The 11,709-nt window shown below is 36.3% G+C and overlaps 1 protein-coding gene across 1 annotated transcript; it reads right to left on the bottom strand.

Annotated features, from left to right (window-relative positions):
- Positions 1-1,351: 1,351 nt before the first annotated feature.
- LOC113232258 lies at positions 1,352-9,187 on the bottom strand. The gene is made up of 4 exons (XM_026466923.1): positions 9,146-9,187; positions 4,660-4,741; positions 3,811-3,962; positions 1,352-2,022 (listed from the first exon to the last, which is right to left on the bottom strand). The coding sequence occupies exons 2-4, from the start codon at positions 4,730-4,732 to the stop codon at positions 1,867-1,869; spliced, it is 381 nt and encodes a 126-aa protein (XP_026322708.1). The 5' UTR covers positions 4,733-4,741; positions 9,146-9,187; the 3' UTR covers positions 1,352-1,866.
- Between the last annotated feature and the right edge of the window lie 2,522 nt (positions 9,188-11,709).

The raw sequence follows: 11,709 nt of genomic DNA, 5'->3' as shown, positions 1-11,709 counted from the left end.
TCTTTCAACGACTTTTTAGTCGTGGTGCCATCTATGAGAAATCTTTGACAGATTTATCACCCAGTTAGTACCTTTACAGCTACCAGTCCTGGCGAGAGATGTCGCTATTCACTGTATTAATTAAATTTTTATTGAATTGATATTCAATTATTTTTTGTGAAATTACTCAACTAGTATGTTATAATTATTAATACAAAGATCGAACACTCAGAAAAAATTCTTAATTAAATTTTTAATTACTTTTTTCGAATTCCGGATTTCCGGAAATGGTTTTATTGCTTTGTTGCCGTTCCGTCAAAGTGCGGTGCGCGATGAAGGGGCGGGGAGTGACCATTCATGTTAGTTTTTTATTTGCTTCGCTAAAAGGTCAATTATCTACTGCGTTTTTACATGGCATGGCAGAATTAGATACAATAAATATATACATAATTTGTGATGAAATAGATAAAACTGACATGTTAAAACAAACGACAAGAATCGGTCAATTGCGTAATCTAAATTACCTACCAAGGTATGTTCTTTCTCCATACAATAACTACTATGGAAAGCGTGTCTGGAGATATATGTTGCCATTACTGCTTAATAAATTGCCAAGTGAAGTTTTTGATAAACTTATAGGTAAACCGAAAAATTGTAAAACGATCCTTAAGCCAATTCATTTATCAAATTGTTGAAGTTATTAGTTCTTAAGTGTAAGTTGCGTAAATTATTAGACACGTATAAGTATTGGTCAGTAATTATTTTGTTAGACACCTGATAGCATGTGATGGCAGCGATACATAAATCTGTTAAAGGTTTTTATTCGCTGTCTTGTGTTCCTTTTTGTAAACTTTTAATTGTTAATAAAACAAAATACTTTAAAGTTCAACTTCGTCAGCAGTACTGATTTCCCGAATTCGAAAAGTAATTAATTAATATTTGGTGGTTAAGGATATTGTCGGACCTTGTAGCTATACCTGTATATGTATCTAAACATGTGGAACAGCTTTATCAGACCACTGGGCATTACATGGTGCCGTAATAAACCCAAGTTTGGCTATATTCGACCCCTCCTACGTAAAGTATCGTATGTCGAAATTGCCAAGTTTACAGGGAAGCGTTTTAAAATTTTGAATTCACTGAAATGAGCATAACACTATTTCTCATTTTTATTCGGCAAAACTCAAACAGAGTATTATAAAATCTTAGACATCGGTTAGATGAACAACCACAATTTATTTTATTATTTTACAATTTAATTTAGCATTTCTATGCTAAGTCACGTGTTATACTCATTTCAGTGAATTCAAAACTTAACGCTTCCCTGTAAACTTGGCAATTTCGACATACAATACTTTACGTAGGAAGAGTCGATATGATGGTTCTACAAAAACGGGAGAATATTAGAGAAATACATATATATACACCAATATTACGTACGCAGATCTATTTGTTTTTAGCTTTGCGTCGAAAAGCCACTAGAAAAAATTTTGTACTAATCAAATAGATATGTAAAATATAACACGCGTTAAGGCGATATTACACATGGCTGTTCGTATTCTCTATTGGGTGTATTAAAACTTTCGCTTCGACAAATATTTGACATTCGATATGCATTCGATAAAGAATTTACAAATATGATCGTTTACACATGGAGCCAAATAAGTAGTTAAAATAACAAATTTGATCATAGTTTGGACGGAACCAACAACGCGTGACGTGTTTGGTGTATTTGTCAAACATGGCAAATATTTTGCCACATATAGATACTACATATTTGCATGGTGATTGTTTGCCAGATATATCAAATACAAAAATTCAAATAGCCATGTGGAGTGACATAAGTCGAGGTTTGGTACTTAACCTCTAGGATTTTTCGTTGTTTATCTATTGTATATATTTTAATTCATCGTCGTGTATAATAAATTCCTCATGTGTGGCGTATCTTCTTATTTCCAACTCTTTTTTAGATCTCTGCTCCACCAAGGGCGATTTATTAGGAACGATTGCGTAAAATAATATTACAACGAACATAAAAACAAGCTGGAATAAAAGATAGCGTTTCAAAAAACGAATTCCGTTAAATATCTTCAACCTTAGAATAATAACGCATAGAATGATAGTTTCATATCAAACGAACTGTCACAAGTGAGGCAAAAATCAAATTCATGTAGGCCAGTTTTAGTAGTAGGTTAATTTTCGGTTTTAGTGAATATTTATATAAAAATACAAGTTGAAACGCGTTACTTCCTTGTGGAATGTGATGTTAGTATGTATTTTATGTTTGTCTGACGTATTTTTACACTCATTTACCGCACATTTCGTCATTTTTAGCTAAATTTCTTGATCTGTTCGCGGTGCAAGTTGACCTTGAGCACCGAAGGCCCGCCCGCTCGTGTAGGCCCTTTTGGCGCGCTTCAATTTGCCTCACTTAGCGTGTGCGGACTAGGTTTCTATGCGTTATTATTCTAAGTCTTCAACCTTATAAGAGCGTTTGTGCCCGCTTTTTTCTATATCTATGGTTTGTGCACTACGTCCGATTCGTACCAGTTCCGAATTCGAGAAATGACGGTCCGAAATGTCACACGGACCATTTTATCTCTAGATGTACAAGAAATATTCATATTTCCTCGAATTCGATTGGGACTTTCGGTTTTCTAGATTTATGTAGTCTCGGATTTGGAATGAATACGAATGGGATGCAGTGCACAACCGCGCTAACTATCACAATGATCAAAGAAGCATAAAGTAAAAATTCCTTCGATACGACTGGACACTAGCTAGGGGAAATCGAGTTTGGAAGTTCCCGGGGTAAGTTATTCCCTCAGCAATAACTATTCAAAGAAATGATATAGAAATACATGTGAAGCGCGTTGTTAATACGTCAGGTGACACGTCTTGCCGGCAGCCATTTCAGTTACACCGGCAATGACGGAAGTGTGGCTAAGTGACTGTGAGTGGAGCTGTCAAAACATCATGTAGGGGAGACCCGGGGTTGAAAGTTCCCAGGGTAAGTTGTTCCCTCAGCAATAACTTTGCAAGGAAAAGATATAGCAGTAGGTACTTGTGAAGCGCGTCGTTAAAGCGTAAGGTGACACGGTGACACTTCAGCCATTTCAGTTACTCCGGCAATAACGGAAGTGGGGCTATGTGACAATGTGCGTGGACCTGTCAAAACATTTTAAATTTTTCTAGTGTAAACATTTTGGTGTGTCTTTGTTTATTATGGACCGATTCTTATATAACTTTTCTAAATTACAGTGACATTAGTAAGGAATCTTATTGTTTGAGTATTTTTTTACCGATTCTGTTACTTTGCCAGTATGTCCGTCTTTGTATAATAATTTGGAGCTATAAGTTCCTCCCTCGAGGGTTGTTCTTAGGAACAACTTCCCCAATTGACCGATTACAGTGCAACCAGCGTACCTCACGAATTTTTCTATGTTTGTTGTCCTTTCTTTGCATTTGGTTTTTCAACGATTTTTAACCGTAGCGCCATCTATGAGAAATCTATGAAAGTATTTCGTCGCGCAGTTAGATACCCTTACAGATAGATCTTTGTATTAATAATTATAACAAACAAGTGTAGTAATTTCACACAACAAATAATTGAATATTAATTCAATAATTTAAATACAGTGAATAGCGACATCTCTAGCCGAGGCTGGTAGCTGTAAAGGTATCTAACTTGGTGACGAAATACTTTCATAGATTTCTCATAGATGCGCAAGCCATTGAAAAACCAAATACAAAGATACGACAACAAGCACTTAGAAAAATTCGTCCACTGATTCGTTTCGTGGCTTAGTTGGTAAATTTCATAATACTCACGCTGTATTTAATTATATCGAAGATCTTCGACATTTCAATAATGTAATGGTTGTATGTTGACACCAGTTGAGTCTCATTGATGGTGATATTAAGCCATGTGTAAGGAAAACTCAAGTATTGATTCTCTTGGGAGGGATGGTATCTATATTTAGCTAAAAATTAAAATACTACATTAGCTAAAACTTAAAACACCATTCTAGTAGCAGTAGAGCTCCTTGTGAATTTGTTCGTCCAGGTAAATACTGCTAACTTATCAATTTCTACTGCCAAGCTGTAATGTGAGCATTATGCAAGGAGGCTGGTGAAATTACAGGCACATGGGACTTGTCAACGATGTTTCTTCCTTTATCGTACCAAAGGACGGGACGAACCAGTCGTGCGCCTGATGGTCAGCTACACGCCTATCCATGACAGTTGCAATGCCACTCAAGAGCTTTAAATTGTAAATATCTGAAGGGCACTGCCACTGCACCTGTCACACTGAGACATAAGTTGATAAGTACCACTGTAATTTCACCAGCACCCTTACCTTTGAAAACCGGAATACAGCAATGCTCACATTAGTGCCTGACGCTGCTCTGCTGCTATTTGAACAGACTAGTAAATCTGCGCGAGAACACGCTGAACTGATGTGTCGTTCGTTCTTGCCAGCGAGGACGGTCATGACTTATGGAATGTGAAGTTTTCCCTGATGAATTTGGAAGTAGCCACCACGAGACGTAAGTTGACGAGTCCCATGTGCCTGTGATCACCAGCACTCTAACCTTTCAAAACAGTACTTCTCTACGCGAACTCTTTCACAAGCTCGACTGCTACTAAAAAAACTATTAAAAAGTATTGCAGAGTTACCTGGATATAAGCAATAATTTGCTTGGAACTTCTTCGACATCGATTCGTAAGCTTTCTTGCTACTGTTAAACATTGAGAAGTTCTGTAGCAAAAAAGAAAAATGAGACATAAGCGTTCATGAAATATCGAATCCAATTCGAATGTTCTTGTTACTTTATTTAATCATTGTAGTGGCCACACACTATTTACATTTAACAAAAAGAAAACGCCAACAAATGACGTTACATACGTTTCGTTCGAAATTTTATTATGAAAATATGGATTTGGTTTGAATGAATAAAGGCCCATTTAGATGGAGAGTTTAGCGCTCGCTTCGTAGCGAAAAATCGTACGCGATTATCGTAAGCATTCAACATTCAGGCAAGAACTAAAATCTTGCCTACGATTATATCATACGTTTTCGAGTTGTCTAACCACATTTTTTCAAGTTCGTACTATTATCGTACAAATCGGTTCGAACCGTTTTGAGTTCGAGAATTACCATTCGAGTTCAGTGATTACTGTGGTATTGACTATGGATATATCAAATTGACGTAAAAATTCATTTCACTGTATAGAAATACACGTTTTTTTTTATAACATTTCTTAACGCAAAATATATTTTTTTATTTCTCGTTTTATTAATTATTGTCTTAGAAAAGCAGTAATAATCAGAACACCCTCGCGCACTGCACGCACGCATGGTAGAAACGACTGGCACAAATATTTTTTTGCTTTCAAGTTCTGTTTATACGGAGACGTTCAATATTCAAAAGCGAGGCGATTATCGCTCACGTAGAAGGGCGATAATCGCGTATGTTTAGACAAGGAAAGTCTTTTATATTCTTTCGATTATCGTATCTTCGAGGCGAGAAAGTCTCTCCATCTAAATGGGCCTTAAGTCTGCGAGCACGTCATGGATAAGACATTCAAATGAAGTACGACAAGCCCCAAGTCCTTTTCAAAAGAAGTCCGCTAGATACCCAGGATGCTGCGAAGGCCATTTAAATTAAAAAAAACATCTATTACACATTATTAATTAATGATAAATTTATAATGTTAAAATAAAATGAAATAATTTGTAAAACATATGTAGCGTAAATTGTAATGTTTTGAAAAGAAACAAAAATAAGATATTTAAATAATTACGAAAAATAGGTTTTTAGATGTCACTGAGTGCTGCTGCAGAATAGTTTTGTTTAAGAGAGCATGCCAAAAAAGTTTTGACGTTGGCTCCGCCCAAATTTGTGAAGCAAATATATGTCTGAAGTTCGCGTGACATGCGACAGGAGATGTTGAATTTTGCGCATTAAAAGTACCAAATTCGTTTTAGCGGAATAACTCTAAAACTAAAGAGATTAAAAAAAGTCCGTAGTCACAGTTCTCGATCATGCATAAATATAATTAATTATCTAATTTTTGTCCTAATAACCTGTAGCATTTCGAGGATGAATCGAAAAAATATGAAAATTAGAGGTCATTTCGTGATTTTTATCTATCGAGGAAATTTTATTGTTTTATGTTTCTGATTAGTGTCTATGCTTGAATATATCGTGTAAAATATATTACTCATACAATATTTTATTTTTAACTTTAAAGTGGATATACCCCCCTAAAATCAAATCGAAGATTAGGAATTTTTACTCTGCTCCCTCTTAAGAGTTCATATAACCTCAAAAGGCTTTGGTTAGTACAGTGATTACTATAGGGTGTAAAACACGATTACTACAACTTTTCACTACAGAAAAAAACTGACTGAACTCAACTGACCTGCATAGAACACATAGTATACGATATATACTTTTTTCAAATGGCTTTAATATCGTTAAAAAAATCTGAAAGAATGCCAGCGACTGCCGCTCGACCCAAGTAAAATTAACCGTTTTAGTACGGGAAAAAATTAAATTCGAGCTGAAGTTGAGAACTCTTAAGATTTTAAACGACAAACGAACGTGAGGGCGCTCTCTCACCGGGAGCATTCGCCTGTAATTAACAGTTCAAATTCGAGCATTACATCAGTTACAAATTGTAACATTACAGTAGTGCGTCAGAACACCGGTGATACAATTTGTAGCATCAATGCGCAGCACATGACAATGATGGTATCGCAGCGCAGGCTCAGCGACCTGGACGGCAGCAGCGGCGTGAACGCACCTATACGTGATATCGTTTGTTGCTTTCGAGGTTAAATTTAAAAAAGGTCTGAGACAAAGAGAAAACCCCAGGGTTTCTATGAGAGATAAGTTTAAAGAGATTAACAATCTTACACCAACGTCACAGTACATTTATGAAAATGTTATTTATCCGCTCACGCGATGCGCTCATCCTACTGCAAAATGGCGGCTATTTAGTTTCGCAAATTAGAAAAGGATTCAGTTTAAATACAAGTTTTTATAAATAAAAAATATTATTCTGCATTGCTAAATAAATACCCTCCGTACTACAACAAAAACATCTCAAATAAAATGCAGTAATACACCGCAAATCCTGCACTTAAAAAGCACTGATGAAATGTGTACTTGGGTAAATATTCAGGGTAAACTTAAAAAACGCTACTTACGGTATGTTTTCAATAAATAAACACCGAAATCACAAGCGCAAACAATAACACACACGATTGTCGTGACGTATTTTTGAAGTTGTTTATTTTTTTTAAATGACATACCCAGGCATTAAAAACTTTATGGTTTGCTAGAGTAGTTACCGAAATAGCAATTAATATTAGTTTTTTTACCTGTTATAACTTCGATATCCGATAAATCGGTATAAAATCATCACCGGCACCTCTAGGTGTGGTATGCGTCTACGGCTACATGTGCCGCGTGAGCGGTTATGTTAAGAAAAACAATTATTTTGTTATAAAAAATTGTGACATACATAACATTAATACGAGATATAAAAATAAACCCGCTGTTCTTGACAGTCGTCTTAATAAGTCTTAAATCCATTTAAGGGGCAATGTATACGCTTCTATAATAAGATTCCGATTGATATTCAAAATTCGCCATTTACGAGGCTTAAAACTATTGTGAAACAAAAACTTTATAATGAAGGTTATTCTACAATTTCTGCGTACTTGGATGACAAAATTCAGGTATTCTCGTTCTAAGATATTTAAATTAAATATTGGAATAATAAATATATTGAAATGTATATTTACAAAGAGCAATCCCTAGAGTTTACAGCTCATTCTTCTCAGGGGATTCTGCCTTATGAATGAACAGTAGAGTTAAATCAGTATGACGATTTCAAGTGTACTCTGCTTACTTAGTAATAACATTTGACCTTGCCTTGACCCTATTACGGCGGGGTATTTCAACGCTACCCTACAATTTAGGAGGTGAAGTGTGGGGGGATCACCCCTCGCGACCCGCAACTCGCGCGCTTAAAATTAATATGAATAAAATAAGAACAGGTGAAGAAAGTATCAGTATTGTAACGCAATGCTCAAAATCGAGACTTGGATTGTTACATTGCAGGCGAATGCTCCTGTTGAGGGAGCACCTTTAAGGATGTTTCCTCGTGCTGTAAAGTGCGTTTGCAAAAACACATTCAAAGTACTACCATAGTGAAAGAGCAAATAGGGCAACTCTAGCTTGTTCAGCGAATGTCTACATTTCACTCGGAGCGTAGGGTACCCCCAGCTACAATTAACTGGTGGTAAGCGACACGCTTATTCATAACAGTTTGCAATGCCATTCAGAGCGTGAAATCGCAAAGATCTTATGGGCACCGCTACTGCGGTCGTCGCCGTGAGACATAAGTTGACAAGTCACACGTGTTTGTAACTTCACCAGCACCCTTAGGGCGCGTTTATTCGACACGAATTTCATCGCGCAGCGACCGCGTGCGTCTAACTGTCATGGCAATATACGTTCTATTTGTTTAGCTTTTACGTTTTGATTTAAACGAGCATCACGGGCACACGGGCGAGACTGGCTTGAATTTGGTCTATGTCTAATGTTGTTGCCTAGTAAATAGATTTCAGATTCGTCATTAATGCACATGGAGGTGTGGTAACTGGGTGGTTACCCTTCTAAATCATAACGCAGTAATGCCCACATGAGTGTTTGGCGGCAGAAATATGTAAGGTGGCATACTTCCCTGGACGAACTCTTACACAAGGAGCTCCACAGCTACTAAATCTAACATGTTACTATTTCATTTGTACATAGGGGTTGTGAACATAATTTGTAAAAATTAAGGTGATTGTGTCCTTAGTGCGGGGCAATGAGTGTGTGCGTTATTTGTTATTTAACTGCCTCCGTCGCCGAACGGTTACCATGCCGGATTGCCACGCAGAGCTCCCAGGTTCGATTCCCGGGCCGGGAGAAATATTTGTATGGCCTACATTTAGTTCTCTCGTGAGTTTGGGTGTAATTTGTGGTTGTCTATGTTTGTGTCTATGGCACCCGCGACACAGGGTTCCCTAGTACGGGGCTATGTTGAATCTGTGCGTTATTAATTTATACAAATCAAAATTAAAATAGAGTAATTCTGATACTACCTTAGTATTCAATGGTATTTTCCAGAAGATATCGTTTCGTGCATTGTTTATAGCCTGCAAAATAATAGAAATACAGAGTGATTACCATTCTAAATCTAATTATGTGACAATAAATGTCGCTAACGGCAAAAGAAAACGTGATAAAAGCTAGAAAATTATTTAGAGGAGACATTGTCCCAGTTTAATGGATTGGTGATAAAGATAAATAAATAAATATTAGACAACGTTACATACTAACTAAACTAACGGACACCTCATATATTAAAGAGTCTATACTACCTCTAATGACTTTGGTTGATTCCGCACAACACTGAAAGTGTTGAATCTATCACTTTGGATAAAATATATAGTAAAATTCTTAGAATAATAACGCATAGAAACCTAGTCCGCACACGATAAGTGAGGCAAATTGAAGCGCTCCTAAAGGGCCTACACGAGCGGGCGGGCCTTCAGTGCTCAAGGTCAACTTGCACCGCGAACAGCTCAAGAATTTTAGCTAAAAATGACGAAATGTGCGGTAAATGAGTGTAAAAATACGTCCGACAAACATAAAATAGATACTAACATCACTTTCCACAAGGAAGTAACGCGTTTCAACTTGTATTTTTATATAAATATTCACTAAACCGAAAATTAACCTACTATTAAAACTAGCCTACATGAATTCGATTTTTGCCTCACTTGTGACAGTTCGTTTGATATGAAACTATCATTCTATGCGTTATTATTCTAAGGTAAAATTGAGGATATGCACTAATTACTATACGGTGTGAAAACACGGTTCCTAAAAATTTTTACGAATTTACCGCGAATTTTTACAAGAAAACTGCTGTATGCAATAGATACTTAATATCTACCAATGATTATTTTCATATCAACTGAACTATATAGGACACGTATAGTATACGATATATCAAATGGCTTTAATTACATTTGTAAAAAAATAAATTCTAAAATAAAGCCAGTGATCGTCCCTGCCGCTCGACCCAGGCAAAATGAACCGTATATAGGAAAAACATGAATTCGAGCTGAGGTAGTATAGAGTCTTAGGTTCGTATTCCAGAACTCTACTCAATACTCAAGTCAGGGCTTGAGTATTGCAGTGAGCACTGAAGATCATACTCAAGTCCTTGCCATTAGGGTCGTATTTCCAGTGCTTGAAATCATACTCAAGTCTGCTCAAATACTGACTTGAGCATTGAGTAGAGTTCTAGAATACGACTCTTAAATTTGTGAGTTACCCGTTAGTTTTTAACCGACTTCAAAAAAGGAGGAGGTTCTCAATTCGACTGCATCATTGACTTACAATTATATGGACGTCGGGTCCGCGCTAAAAAGTGTCCGAACTTATAAGGCGTTAAAATCGTATACAGAGCGTCATTCACGCTGTAGTCTTCGTTTGTTCGACTGACAGCGAAGCAAGCAAAATTAGACAGTACTGCGATGACATTACAATTTAAATTCAACGTTTTAGCTTTTTCATATTCCTTTACATGTCACTACGTTTAAATAGGTTGACTTGGGACATTATTTTCGTGGTTTTTGTATTAGACCCGTCGTCCATTTATTTGTAAGTCAATGGACTGCATGTTTTTTTTTTGTATGTATATTACGCGATAACTCTGGTATTTGTGAACCGATTTTCAGGATTCTTTTCGTATTCATATTCATTTATTTGCATTTCACATGGATGATAAACTTAAGGGTCTAGGACAGTTACAATGGAATTTAAATACATTGCAAGCTTGAACGTAGTTAATTAGTTTAGATAATTAATTAAATTATAGATTCTATAATTATTAAACATAATTATTACACAATATTTTTATCTTAAAATTAATTAAATTATTATTTTTATAATTATTAAACATTTTTATTACTATTACATTTAATTTCACTTCACTTCTTTTGATGAAAAGAGGGTACCTCCTTAGTGGTCCCATTTAATTTTAAAGAAAATCATCCACCTCTTAGGTTGGCTGTTCACGCATGAAGAGTCATTTTTATAAATAGCGCCTAAATTTTATTATAAGGAGCAATTATTTTAATGGTTGATTTTGTTATTCTCCAATTCAAGGCGTTTTTGTCTCTCAATGTACTTTGAGTAGTGAGAACCGATTTTTATTATCTCCTGTGTCAAGTCTCGTGTAGTGGCGAACTAGGGGATGAATCCGGGTTTGCTCACTTTCCGGTAACCGATTTCAATAAATCTTGGTAATTTAATATTTCCACGTACTTTTGAAGTCGGTTTGTTTTAATACTCTGTACTGAGATTATCTATTTCAAACTTCACATAGGTTACTCCGGTCCCAAATTAAGTAACTAAAACACTTGTGTTATAGAAATCGGAAACAGCGACGGTACAACACCCGAGGCAAAAGATTTTCTACATTGACCCGGCTGGGGATCGAACCCGGGACCTCAGAGATGGAAACCGGTGTGCAAGCCACTCGATCAGAGCTTTAAAGCACAAAGATCTGAGGGGTACTGTCGCCTTGACACATAAGTTGATAAGTCTCACGTGCCTGTAATTTCACCAGCACCCTTACCCTTCAAAACCGGAA

Source organism: Hyposmocoma kahamanoa, unplaced genomic scaffold (assembly GCF_003589595.1).
Source record: "Hyposmocoma kahamanoa isolate Upper Pololo Valley unplaced genomic scaffold, ASM358959v1 67, whole genome shotgun sequence".
Lineage (NCBI taxonomy): Eukaryota > Metazoa > Arthropoda > Insecta > Lepidoptera > Cosmopterigidae > Hyposmocoma > Hyposmocoma kahamanoa.
This window is presented reverse-complemented; position numbering and strand designations above follow the sequence as displayed.

What these genes read in the sequence shown, in the direction of transcription:
- LOC113232258 (XM_026466923.1), bottom strand. Translation starts at nt 4,732, where the DNA reads ATGTTTAACAGTAGCAAGAAAGCTTACGAATCGATGTCGAAGAAGTTC. An exon ending in AAATTATTGCTTATATCCAG is followed by an intron (nt 3,963 to 4,659) that starts GTAACTCTGCAA and finishes TTTAATTTTTAG; the next exon opens with CTAAATATAGATACCATCCC. An exon ending in TCGATATAATTAAATACAGC is followed by an intron (nt 2,023 to 3,810) that starts GTGAGTATTATG and finishes CTTTTATTCCAG; the next exon opens with CTTGTTTTTATGTTCGTTGT.